This window comes from Hyperolius riggenbachi, chromosome 6 (assembly GCF_040937935.1).
Source record: "Hyperolius riggenbachi isolate aHypRig1 chromosome 6, aHypRig1.pri, whole genome shotgun sequence".
Lineage (NCBI taxonomy): Eukaryota > Metazoa > Chordata > Amphibia > Anura > Hyperoliidae > Hyperolius > Hyperolius riggenbachi.
In genome coordinates this window covers 105,856,383-105,869,218 of record NC_090651.1, presented here as the reverse complement: position 1 = coordinate 105,869,218, position 12,836 = coordinate 105,856,383, and the positions used below count along the sequence as shown (strand labels likewise).

The 12,836-nt window shown below is 41.8% G+C and overlaps 1 protein-coding gene across 1 annotated transcript in view; it reads left to right on the top strand.

Moving 5' to 3' along the window:
• The window catches only part of DPYD (dihydropyrimidine dehydrogenase), a 1,875,594-nt gene extending 1,864,652 nt beyond the window's left edge, over nucleotides 1-10,942 (top strand). Inside the window, exons 22-23 of the mRNA XM_068239758.1 lie at nucleotides 8,397-8,537; nucleotides 10,469-10,942. Coding sequence (XP_068095859.1) covers nucleotides 8,397-8,537; nucleotides 10,469-10,639 — 312 coding nt within the window. The 3' untranslated portion in view covers nucleotides 10,640-10,942. The remainder of the gene's footprint in view (nucleotides 1-8,396; nucleotides 8,538-10,468) is intronic.
• Nucleotides 10,943-12,836: the final 1,894 nt, after the last annotated feature.

The following is a 12,836-nucleotide window of genomic DNA, read 5'->3' as shown; positions in this document are numbered from 1 at the left end:
TGATGCTGTACTGTTGGTGGGACTGGCTGTGATGCTGTACTGTTGGTGGTACTGGCTGTGATGCTGTACTATTGGTGAACTGTCTGTGATGCTGTACTGTTGGTGGTACTGGCTCCCTGGTGGTACTGGCACCCCGAGGTAACTCATGCAAACACTGGGAAAACATACAAATTCCTTGATGAAAGTGTCAAGACTTAGATCTGGTCTGGGTACCCAGCGCCGCAAGGCGACAGTGCTATCCGCTACACCAAATTGCTCCCCGTACCCTAATGGAATAATAGGAAATTCTCTATTTTTTCTTCTTTTAGTAATCCTTTTTTCAAAAATATTTTATTGATTTTTAAAATAAACAACATTCCACATTGCAGTTATCACCCTGTGCATACAAGGTTAGCTGTTTGGCATACAACTGTAACAAATAATTTCCATACATAAAGGAAGCAACTTCCCCTCCCTCCCAGCTATCAACAGCCCTCCCCCAACTCTTCAAGTGCCCAAATTGATGGGTAGATGGAATGTCCATTATTCTGTGCTTTCTCACTCACATCCCCTCACCTATTGCTGCTGAGTTCTAGTCTTCCTAAGGGAACCTTTTATTTGGTATTTGGAATACCGGAATGTGAGACAAAATGGTTTCATAAGCTTTTTTAGTTCCATATTCAGCATAATAGCTGTAAGAAGGGGTTTCCATTTGGAAAATAAAAATGTCGATCTTCTCTCTTTGCGTAACATTACTTCTAGTCTTTCTAGTTGTGATGCACTTGAATTTCATATAATAGTAATTTTGCAGCGAAATTTGGAATTATGATGTGAAATCGTAATACAAAATTTCAGACTATTGCAAAACTAATTTTGTATGGAATAACTATTATGATCCACAATTGTGTAATGGTGCATAATTTTGCGAAAATGTAACTTTCATACACACAATTAAAGTGAACCAGAGACGAAGCACCCTCATGTATTTTACCATATATATCAGTGGGAACACTAGAGAAACCACCTACCCTGCTCTCTGTTTTATCTTTTACTGCTCAGGCTGCTTGTTATCAGCCCTGATAAAATCCCGACTGAGCATTCAGTCTGGCTTTTCTCAGGAATCATTATAGCTGAGTCATTATAGCAGAGCCAAAGGGAGGGGGGGGGCTTGGGCTTGAAAAGGCATCAGAGAAGACAGACTCAGCTATAATGATGCTTGCAAAATATCCTGGAACATGCTCTGTAAAAGACCAAGGGGTAGATGCACAAAATTGCGATAATATTGCCATGCTCAGACAGCGAGGGGCAGTTGTAAGTGATTCCCCTGGTGGAGTGAGCACTGGGGTCAGCCTGCGCTGCCCCTTTGGTGTTGCATGTGGGGCGGGGGTCTCAGGTGGGGGTCTCACCAGTGTCATATCACCAGGCAATATTACCCTTACTTTTACCAGCAGTACTGTCACACTATTAGCGCAACCCATGATACTGGAGATGCAACGGTACAGTGTCATTGCCATTAGTGACACATGTTACCCTAGCATTGGTTGCACTACTCAAGTACTGTGGGTCATGCTAATAACGTAACTTATAGTACAGTGGCATGCAAAAGTTTGGGCAACCTTGTTAATCATCATGATTTTTTCTGTATAAATCGTTGGTTGTTAACATAAAAAATGTCAGTTAAATATATCATATAGGAGACACACACAGTGATATTTGAGTAGTGAAATGTAAGGTTATTGGATTTACAGAAAGTGTGCAATAATTGTTTAAAGAGTAACTGTTAGGCATAATATGTTAAATCTATTTTCTATTTTAGCCTATTACGTACACAAGAAGGATTGTAATAAGGCAATGCAAAAAGTTAAAATCCTTCTTACTTTTTTCCCTAAGAGGTTTTTCTCTCCCCATGCCTGCAGGACGCAAGGCCGCAGAACAGAAATGACAGGCAGGCTGATTGGCTAAAGCCTCTGTCAATCACCGCTCTGCTCTGCAATTGGCCGCCTGCTCTCTCCTTGTCTGCGGCGGTGTAGCCGCTGTAAGAGCGCACGGAGGGGGACCAGAGGCTATCTCCTCTCACTGTCCTCTGCCCCCCTCCTCCAGTGTGATGTCCGCGCCCCCCCTTCTGCCCTTCTGCCGCCCGCCGCCGCCACATTATCCTTCTTCCCCGCACAGAACTTTGGGGAAGGATAAAGGCAGCGCACAGACTCCAGGAATAATGTTCCCAGGCGCTGCAGTTCCCCCCATACTCTCTGCACTGCCGCCGGTGGTAGTGCAGAGAGTATAGGGGGGAACTGCAGCGCTTGGATCTATTGTTAGGCGAGTCTTTGCCAGCTGCAGCTTTTCCTCCCCGCTGTGCTGAGGATAAGTGCGGGGAGGAGGGGGGTGCGGGGAGGGGGAAGAATATACCCGGAGGAATCAAGATGGCCCCTGCCATGAAAAGGATGACCCTTTATTTATACTATAAAATTATATTGAAGGAAACCGAGGACAGTGCAATACATCTGTTATGTAAGTAGAGGAAGTATTTATCTACTTACATATGTGTTTTCTTTGATGGGCATGTTTTTGCTAATAGTGCCTCTTTAAACAAAATTAGGCAGGTGCATAAATTTGGGCACCATAAAAAAGAAATGAAATCAATATTCAGTAGATCCTCCTTTTGCAGAAATTACTGCCTCTAAACGCTTTCTGTGGGTTCCAATGAGAGTCTTGATTCTGGTTGAAGGTATTTTGGACCATTTCCCTTTACAAAACATCTCTAGTTCATTCAGGTTTGATAGCTTCCGAGCATGGACAGCTCTCTTTAACTCACCCAACAGATTTTCAATTATATTCAGGTCTGGGGACTGAGATGGCCATTCCGGAACATTGTACTTGTTCCTCTGCATGAATGCCTTAGTGGGTTTTGAAAAGTGTTTAGGGTCGTTGTCTTGTTAAAGAACCAGCCCCGGTGCAGCTTCAGCTTTGCCACTGATTCCTGGACATTGGTCTCCAGAATCTGCTGATAGTGGAATCCATGTGTCCCTCAACTTTGATAAGATTCCCAGTCCCTGCACTGGCCACACAGCCCCACAGCATGATGGAACCACCACCATATTTTACGGTAGCGGGTGTTTTTCTTGGAATGCTGTGTTGTTTTTCCTCCTTGCATAACACCTCTTGTTATGACCAAATAACTCAATTTTAGTTTCATCAGCCCACAGCACCTTACTCCAAAATGAAGCTGGCTTGTCCAAATGTGCTTTAGCATACCTCAAGCAGTTCTGTACATGTAAGGCATGTACATGTAAGATATGTTTCACTATTTTAATCTGTTCTAGTATGCTGAAAAGCATACAGGAATTGACTGCTTTGAGAGGAATAATACAAACTTCCATAGTCAGACACCATGTAAATAAAGCTCCTTTTTTAAACATAGTGGTGTAATGAATGGGGAAGTAACATCTTCCTCCAATCAGGGGAATGTGCTTCCTTCCTAACTACCTCCCTCCATTCAGTACAGGAACCCCCCTCCAGTGCTCCCCAGACAGCTACTGCTCCTCCCCTCCATTATGCAGAGCTTGGTACTTGATAGACAGTGGCGTAGCTAAGGAGCTGTGGGCCCCGATGCAAGTTTTACAATGGGGCCCCGAGCACTCTATACGTAACAAGTGATACGGCACACCAAAACCTGCCAATGGCAACTACAGTGTCGGAGGTACAAGGAGGGGATGGGGAGCAGTTTGTTAATGATTACCACTATTCACAGCATCTATAGAAGTGATTATTATGAACACAGGACCAATAGAGAGCAAATATTGTGCTTGAGGGAGGGCCCTTCGGTCCCCTCTGGCCCAAGGGCCCTGATGCGGTCGCAACCTCTGCACCCCCTATTGCTACGCCCCTGTTGATAGATGAATGCGTCTATGCTGTCTCTTGCCCCCCCCCCTAGACCAGGCTTATTGCATGCCAGGTGATCTCCGTTAACAGGCAAGACTTAGGAATAGGATGAGGTTAGTACGATGGGTGACTGCACTGAAGAGGAGAACTGGCCAAATTAACACTGCTGGAACAAGTAATACACTTAACTCCTTCGGCATCTCCAATATATTATCCTACATGGGGAGGGGGAGGTTATTGGTTTAAAATGGTTACAGCTTTTGGTGGTGGGTGGGTTGATGGCCCCAACTGTAATGGTGGGAGAAGGTTTATGGTGGCTGCACTTGTTATAGAGGGAGGTGAATACATTTGTTTTGGAGTTCAGGGGGCTACAGAAGTGCATTTGACCTCATGACCTCTGGTAGATAGACATGGTTCACTATGAGAAAGTAGTAGAACATATAGCAAAGTTAAACATAGAAAGTTGGGCCCCATCATAGTCCTGTTCAAGCCACAATGGGGCCCTGGGGCAAAACTAAACTTAGGACCCCCTGTCTTCTCCCCCCCCCCCTTCCCTGCTGCAAATTCACTCCCCAAGGGCCCTCAAGCTGGCTGCCAACCCCACCCCCAGATCTCTCCTCTTACCTTCACTGTGCATCCCGGGGTTCTGCACCATTTTTGTCGGCATAGCAACTCACCTGTCCCAGCATGTTGCTCTGTTCATTCGCTCTTGTCTTAATCCTCACAGGGATGCCTCTACTCAATGACCCGGCTGGCACATGTTATTGTGTAATGACATGCAACAGGTCATGGAGATGAGGCAGCCGGTGGGGATGAAGATGGGGAGCACAGATGGATCAACGCGCTGGACAGGGGAATTTCTGTGCTGAAAACACTTTACAATGGTACCAGTGAGCACAAGTCAGGGGGAGACCTGGGTGCCCCTACAGTACTCATGTGGCCCTGGGGCAATTGCCCCCTTTGGCTTTATGGTAACGCCGGTCCTGTCTGCTGGAAAGGGGCCATAATTTGTAGTTAAGCCCTGTTGAAACAAAAATAACCCATTACTGTTTTGTTTTTACCTGTTCTCTTTTACAGAATGTTATAATGTCTTTTTTCAGGTGAGTAGACAATAGCATTGCCCTGCTGAAAAAAAAAATTAGAATTATAATGAATGGGGCTATTAACAACACTGACTACTTTTTTATTCTGCTTATAAAAAAAAATGCATTTAAAAATGCATTGTTGGTGTTTTGCTGATAGAGGGTGTAATTAAAAAGTGTGAAAAAAATGAATCTAACTCTTGTTAAAAGGAATACTGTTATTATTTATCTTTAAAATTCCTTTTAATTGTGAAGCTGTTTTGTGAAAAAAACATCAAAACATACATAAATGTGACTTTGCGGATTAATCCTTTCATCTTCATCTAAAAATAGTCAAGTAAACAAACTGCAAGTGATTAAATATAGCTAAGGTTAGGCATTTATTGGATCATTAGTCGGTAAGCTAGCACTTGCATTAGAAGCCGACTCTTTTATGGGTGAGCGGTTCATGAAGCGCCTTCAAGCTTTATCACAACACAAATGACAGAATCCAGCGAGCTGTAACTGCTGTAGTGTTACTGACAGTGGCAGATGAACACCACACAGAAAATTATTAATAGTACATTTCACTTAAATACTAATGTTGCTGACCGTGTTTCGGTTAAAAGCGAACTTTGCCCTACACATCAGGTATTCAACTAAGAAAATCCTGAGCAACAGCAATGTTTGCAGGTAAATTTGGCAACATAAATCCCATAATGTACTCAGTCTCCACATCAGCCAATGAACTATATTTTAAATAAAGAGTGCAAATGGGGAGGGTGGACAGAATACACCTGACAAGAAAAAACATAATGAGTGCCCCGATGGTGCAGTAAGTCACAACAATATGCAATAAGGTCATGTTAAATGGGGTACTCACAAAGGAAGGTTGCAGTCGGGCAACCAACCACTGTAGGCAGGTGGAGATGCACAAACCTGACTTCACTTGGGTGACCATCCCAGCTGGACACAGTTGCGCTCTTGGTAGAGGACAACCAAAAAATCTAATAATGGTTGAACCACCAAATTATTATTATTATTTAGTATTTAAATAGCACCGACATATTATGCAGCGCTGTACAGTGTATATATATATCTTGTCACTATCTGTCCCTCAAAGGAGCGCACAATCTAATCCCTACCATTGCCATATGTCTATATTATGTAGTGTAAGTACTGTAGTCTAGGGCCAATTTTTTTGGGGGGAGCCAATTAACTTATCCGTATGTTTTTGGAATGTGGGAGGAAACCGGAGTGCCCGGAGGAAACCCACATAAACACGGAGAGAACATACAAAATCTTTGCAGATAGTGCCCTGGCTGGGATTCGAACCAGGGACCCAGCGCTGCAAGGCGAGAGAGAGCTAACCACTACGCCACCGTGCTGCCCACCAAAGACCAATTAGAACACCCCTCCGGAGGAGGGTGGAAACACACAGGGGAAAGAGTCACCCAAAGTATGGTTAAACTAAGTTAAAAACAGTAAAAGGAAAAAACAAGGTGGCTTACATCAATGAAGACTAGTCGTTAACAATAACGATTTTATTGTATGCACTGGCAAAGCATTTTGTGTGTAGTATCCCACTTACTCAGGCCAATTAATGTGCCAAAGGAGAATATAAGCCAAGAAAAAGTTGCCTGTCTTCCTATATGAGGAGTTGCACAAATTGCAAGTGATTAAATATAGGTAAGATTGTTTCAGGGCAAAGTACAAACAGTCTGAACTTTATACACACACCTAACTGGCATTCAGAAATGATTGTTCCCCGACGGTAATTGACAATGTCAGTGCTCATTCAAATTCAGCAATGACACAACAACAGCCAGTCAATCGGATTGCAGGTTAGTGGAATCGGGAAAATGAGGACCTGGAAGTTCGTAAATGGCCACATATAGTTTCAGTGGAGCAATAATTTGTTATCGTGCAATACTAATGACTAACAGCAATAATTATCTGAGCCAATCGGCAAGAATGGCAAGAATGGAACGGTCTACATGAAAGATAATTGCACATTTTTTAAAAATAACTCTTAGTGGAGGCATTGTTCCTCATTCATTTTGAACAACGGCAATCGAGTGTGTGCACGGAGCTTTAATCAGAAAGAATGTCAGATGTGTACTGATGGAATAGAGGAGATACAATCTTGCTTTGATGTTGCCTTTGTAATACAAAAAAAAACTGAGTGCAGCCAGTTTAAGGCCTTGTGATTTTTAAAGCTCTTGCTAATGTAATGCCATGGTCGCTATCCCTCAAGTGGGATCACACCATATTACATTAGCAACAGTTTTACAAATCACAAGCACGTAGAAAAGCTCAGCTAGTGGGTCCCAGACCTAAAGCTGAAATTGCTGAATTATTGCATATCCATGAAGACCATGTTTATGAGTATCAAACATTCCTCAAAAACTTTTTAGAATGGTCAGCAAGGCTCTTCTAATCCTGAGGCGTCAGGGAGGTAACCAGGATGTTGCTTAGGCCACTTCAAAAGGTCTGGTGAGAGAATTCATCATCCAAAGTTGGAGGTGGGAGAATGTTGGTCCCACACCTTCTACTCTCCTCAGATCCATTAAAAAAAATGTATGACGAATCACTTGATTTACTTTTTTGTGGTCAATTTACCAAAACCCACAATCCAGCCAGGTGCTTCTCAACAATTATTCACTGTTCCCTATGTTAATGGTACAGTAAGAGATATCATCTGGTCTACAAGGAGATTCATAGATTATACCATGTCCTGCTGATTTGCAAATTGCCCATTGGCATTGTGATATATATATATTGCCACTCATCTATCCCAGCTAGAGAAATAAGGCAGGTGGTGCAAAATGTAACTACAAGCTTTGAGGCTAGGAGCACATTTAGCAGAGTTGCATGCCTTTATCGGTAGTGCACTCCTGAAAAACGCAAGCAATTCTGAAAGTGTGCTCCCAGCTAAAAGCAATCTAAAAAGAAGTTCACAGGAACATTTTTCAGACTTAGCTTGGTCCTATATACACACAGATAGATAGAAGTCCTTCAAAAGTCTGCAGACCAACATAGAAGGAGCAGAGGTGGATTAATATGGGCCCTAGACAAGGTAGTAGATTTGGGAACCCATTGTGATCCTTTTGGTAAGCTGAAGTTTAGAGAGGTCGAAGAAGGTGCCAGGTGGGCCCCTTGATGTCCACTGGGTCCCAAGCACCTGCCTAGATTGCCTGGTGGATGACCCTGCTTTGAGAAGGAGTCTGAACTGACTGGGGGGATTTTAGTAAGTTATAATGTATTGTTTTTAAAATGTTTCATGAATGAGTCTACACTATCAACGTTTGGATCATCCCTCGTGTGTATGTGTGTCTATGTGTGGTGGATGTTTAATTTTTAAAATACAACATGTAATACATCAGTACATTTTCCCATTAAGTCTGATTTGCAGTTTAATAAAAGCTCTGTATAAAAGTACACCAATTTAATATGTATTCTGTCTTGTTTTCGTAGGATGTAATTGGCAGAGCCTTGCAGTATATTGGATCATATGGTGAATTAAACATAACAGAACAAGTTGTTGCTCTTATTGATGAGGAAATGTGCATTAACTGTGGAAAATGCTACATGACCTGCAATGACTCTGGTTATCAGGTAGGAAAAAATGACATTCTAATATACAGAAGAAAACCGCAAAAATGAAATTTCAGCTCCAATTTTCAGTTAAAACAGTAAATCCCATATTTGTTCCTTTTTTTCATTATGGCTCTGCAAGGTTGTGGGAAGATGTTGTATTCGCATTGCTGGAGACAGGCTTTAGTAAGATTATTATTTTTACTAGCTGTTGGCATGTGCTATGCTATGCATGAAAGGAGTGCATGCACCATCTCTCTGGATATTGTGCGTGACAACCCGCCACATGTGCGCACCATCCAATCAGCACCATGGCACAATTGTAGTGGCCAATCACAGCAGGGTGGGGGGAGGAGGGGCATGTCCGGGGAAGATGTGCACACACACACACACTCACACACACACACACACACACACACACACACACACACACACACACACACACACACACACACATACAGCAAATGGCTTGGAAAGTTTTATTATAGATTATTATAGTGCCACCATCTTCCTTGGTGCTGGGAAAAGCTAAATAAAGACAATAGAGAATACAAAATTACACTGTACTATTTAAACCTTCAGCAACACAAGAACAAAAGTGAATATATAGTTACTATACGGTATGAAAAAATCCAGTAATTTATTCTGCAGGGAAAAGAAACATTAAGGGGAGTTTGTGAGCTTACAATCTAGAGGGTAGTAGGGAGGAGACCAAAGGTAAGATGACAAGTTAGCTAGTGAATGAGGCAGCAAGTCTTTTGACTTTTAATACAGCTGTGAAAAGATCATTTAAAGTAAACCAGAACTGTCTTTAAAAAAAAAAAAAGTCACTTACCTGGCTCTTCTGTCAGCCCCCTGTAGCCACTCGCCATCGCCGTCATGGAATGACCCTCCGGTCCCCCAATACGGCTACGTTTTGTTATAACTGACTTGCAAGTCAATGGCCGTTGTGCCTGCGTGGCCCTAGGCAGGCATGTCCTCGTCTGCACCCTTGTTGCCGGGAGCATCCTGCACAGGCGCAGTACGAGGTTTTCTTGTGAAAAGATTATTTACAGCATAAAATCTACTACTACAAAAAAAAAAAATGTAACAGAATAGCATTCAAGCAGTTAAGCACAGCACTTTGTTCTACAGTGAAAAGCTCCTTAGCTTCTGGCCACATCCGAAAAGGTTATAAAATTATCTTTTGTTTACATCACTTTGTTTGCTACCTTCCTAGCTTTGCTGAAAATGAGCTATGTGTGTTTTTGAAACAGAGAGCTAAGAAGTAATCACTAGATAGATTTTAATGTATAAATACAGCAGCTATCCAAGAAAATGCAGATAAATTGTACTTTGGGAATTTGTAATTTGTAAACAGACAAACTGGGTAAAAAAAAAAGTAGGAAAACGCATTTGTATTTACTGTTATGTCCAAGTTTTATCCCACTTTAAATATTTAGCACTGCGCATTCACCTAGTGATAGCAATTCATGTCAGTATGTGAAGGAGCAGGGACAGGGAGCGATTATGTTACTGGAAAGAGATTCCAGAACCTAACGTGCTTCTTTTTAACTGCATTTGAGCTTTTTTACAGCAAATTATTGCAAGTTAACTTTTACATTTGCTGGACTTTTTGCTAATTATAGCCATCATGTTTCTAGTATTATTATCTCCACTGTTCTCCACCCTTGGTAAATTACCCTCAGTGGTTACACAATCTTAGCAAAATTGTTCTCCTTCTTTAGAAAAATCTTTACATTATGTACAGATTTACACTGTTCTGTTTTATCATTTACCCCATGTCTAGGTGTACCGTACATGGAATTTTTATTTCTTTGTTTCATTAAACTGTTGTCATGGCAGCAATTCTGTATTGTACATAGGTCTCTGGCAGACTTTGCAAAGACGTAAATAGGGCCACTATTGACCTTCATTATAGCGACATCCATAGTGTTCATTTTTACTTACAGGCTATCGAGTTTGATCCTGTGACCCATCTGCCCACTGTTACCGACAACTGTACCGGCTGTACTCTGTGCTACAGCGTCTGCCCTATTATCGACTGCATCAAGATGGTTGCCAGGACAACTCCTTACGTGCCAAAGAGGGGGCTTCCTCTAACTGTGAATCCAGTCTGTTGAAGCACTTCATTCAATAATGTTAGGAACGTCACTTACACCACTGTTGATCTGCCGTCTAATTCTAATGCATTACTTGAAATCCAATCATGATGTGGAAGCAATAAAAACAAATAGTGATTATTTAAATTATGGATGTTGACACAAAGCATTTTTAAGGTAGCCTTTTAAAAGAGTGCTTTTAAAAAAAAAATCTGTGTTCTAATAAATATATAATCTGTGTTTGGGGGAGGTGGTTGTATTAAATATCAAGACAATTAATTTGCAAGAAAATATGAAATAAATAAAATCATGCATTGCAACCTCCTTCTCCTTTCATATTTTCTTTGTGGCTAGGAATTGTCAGACATAATTAGTTATATAGGGGGAAAAAGAATTAAGCAAAGAATTACTGTTTGTATGCGGACAGTAGATTTACAATGAGGATTTAACACTGGATTAAGTACTTTGTGCAGTGCGTCCACTGATAAAACATAATGTATTTCTTAATCCTTGGTACATTAGGGCTTATAATGGGCACCGTGGAACACAGCATTATTAGCCGGTTTCAGTGAACCTGCCCTGTTTACTAATGTGCTCCACATGTTTTCATCTTATTCTATCTCTTTACTTGTAATTTAAGTGTAAACAGAACATAAGCTATTGGTATAGATTGCAATAGAAACTAACACTCACACTGAATGCATTGCCCTGTAGCTTTTTCATCAACAGGTCAGGAATACAGCACACAGTTCTTAACTGGTTTCAACAGCACTTATTCACATCAAAGTGGCAGGGCCACCATCAGAAATTTCTGGGCCACATACTGGCAAATGCACTGGGCACCCCAGACTACACTCTGTCCCCACACCCCAAATCCGAATACGCCACATATACTGTAAAGTACACACGCTCTCTACCCAAAACACACGCACACACATGCACTGTAGAACACACTGCCTGCCAAATACAGTATAAAGTATACACACACACAATAAAGAAAACTGCCTGCCACACACAGTATAAAGTACACACACACACACATGTGCACCATAAAGTACACACACACACACACACTATAGAGCACACTGCCTGCCACACACGGTACACACACATGCCAGCAACACACGGTATAAAGTACACACACACACAAACACACACACAAACACACACACTATAGAGTACACTGCCGGTCACACACAGTGTACACACGTACACAAGTCACAAATCACTTCTCAGCATCTTGGTGGGATTTATTTTTCGTCTTTTGCCTGGTCATTCTGGAACTCATGTCAATAAATGTATTAAAGGACATGTAAATTAATAAGAAAAGGGAGGCCTGTTCTTCTGGCCTGTTCAAAGAACAGAAGTGGTGATAAAGCTACTCCTGACCAGAAGATGAAAACAACCACTGGACTTAAAGAGACACTGAAGCAAAAACAAAAAAATTATGATATAATTAATTGGTTGTGTAGTACGGATAATTACTAAAACATTAGTAGCAAAGAAAATATTCTCATATTTTTATTTTCAGTTATAGTGTTTTTTATAACATTGCATCATTCTCTTGGAAATCTAAAACTCAGACAGCAGGTATCAGCTGTCGTCAAGTCTTCCTTCTTCCATCTAAGAAATATAGCGAAAATCAAACATCTTATCCCAGCTGAAGGCCTACCTGCCCTGGTTCATGCATTTGTATCCTCCCGCCTAGACTACTGCAACGCCCTGTTCATCGGATCTACAGATAAGGTTCTGCGCCCCTTACAATTAGTACAGAATGCTGCAGCCAGACTCCTAGCCAATGCCCCCCGCAGCTCACACATCACCCCAGTGCTGCAAACTCTTCACTGGTTGCCAGTAAAATGGAGAATCAATTTTAAGATCTGCCTGCTGACATTCAAGGCTCTAAACCACATGGGACCCAAATACATAGCGGATCTATTGGAACTTTATGCCCCTCCACGCACCCTCCGCTCTGCCAACAAGATGAAGCTGGTTATTCCCAGGATACACTTAACATTTGGTGCCCAGGCCTTTTCCTATGCAGCCCCTACTCTATGGAACTCACTTCCACAATCAGTACGAGAGGCTCCTTCTCTGGACAGCTTTAAAAAAAGGCTAAAAACTCACCTCTTTTCCCTAGCCTATGAGACTGCATAATGTCCCCAGGAAGAAAAGCGCTATAGAAATATTATTGTTATTGTTGTTAATATTTGCAGTT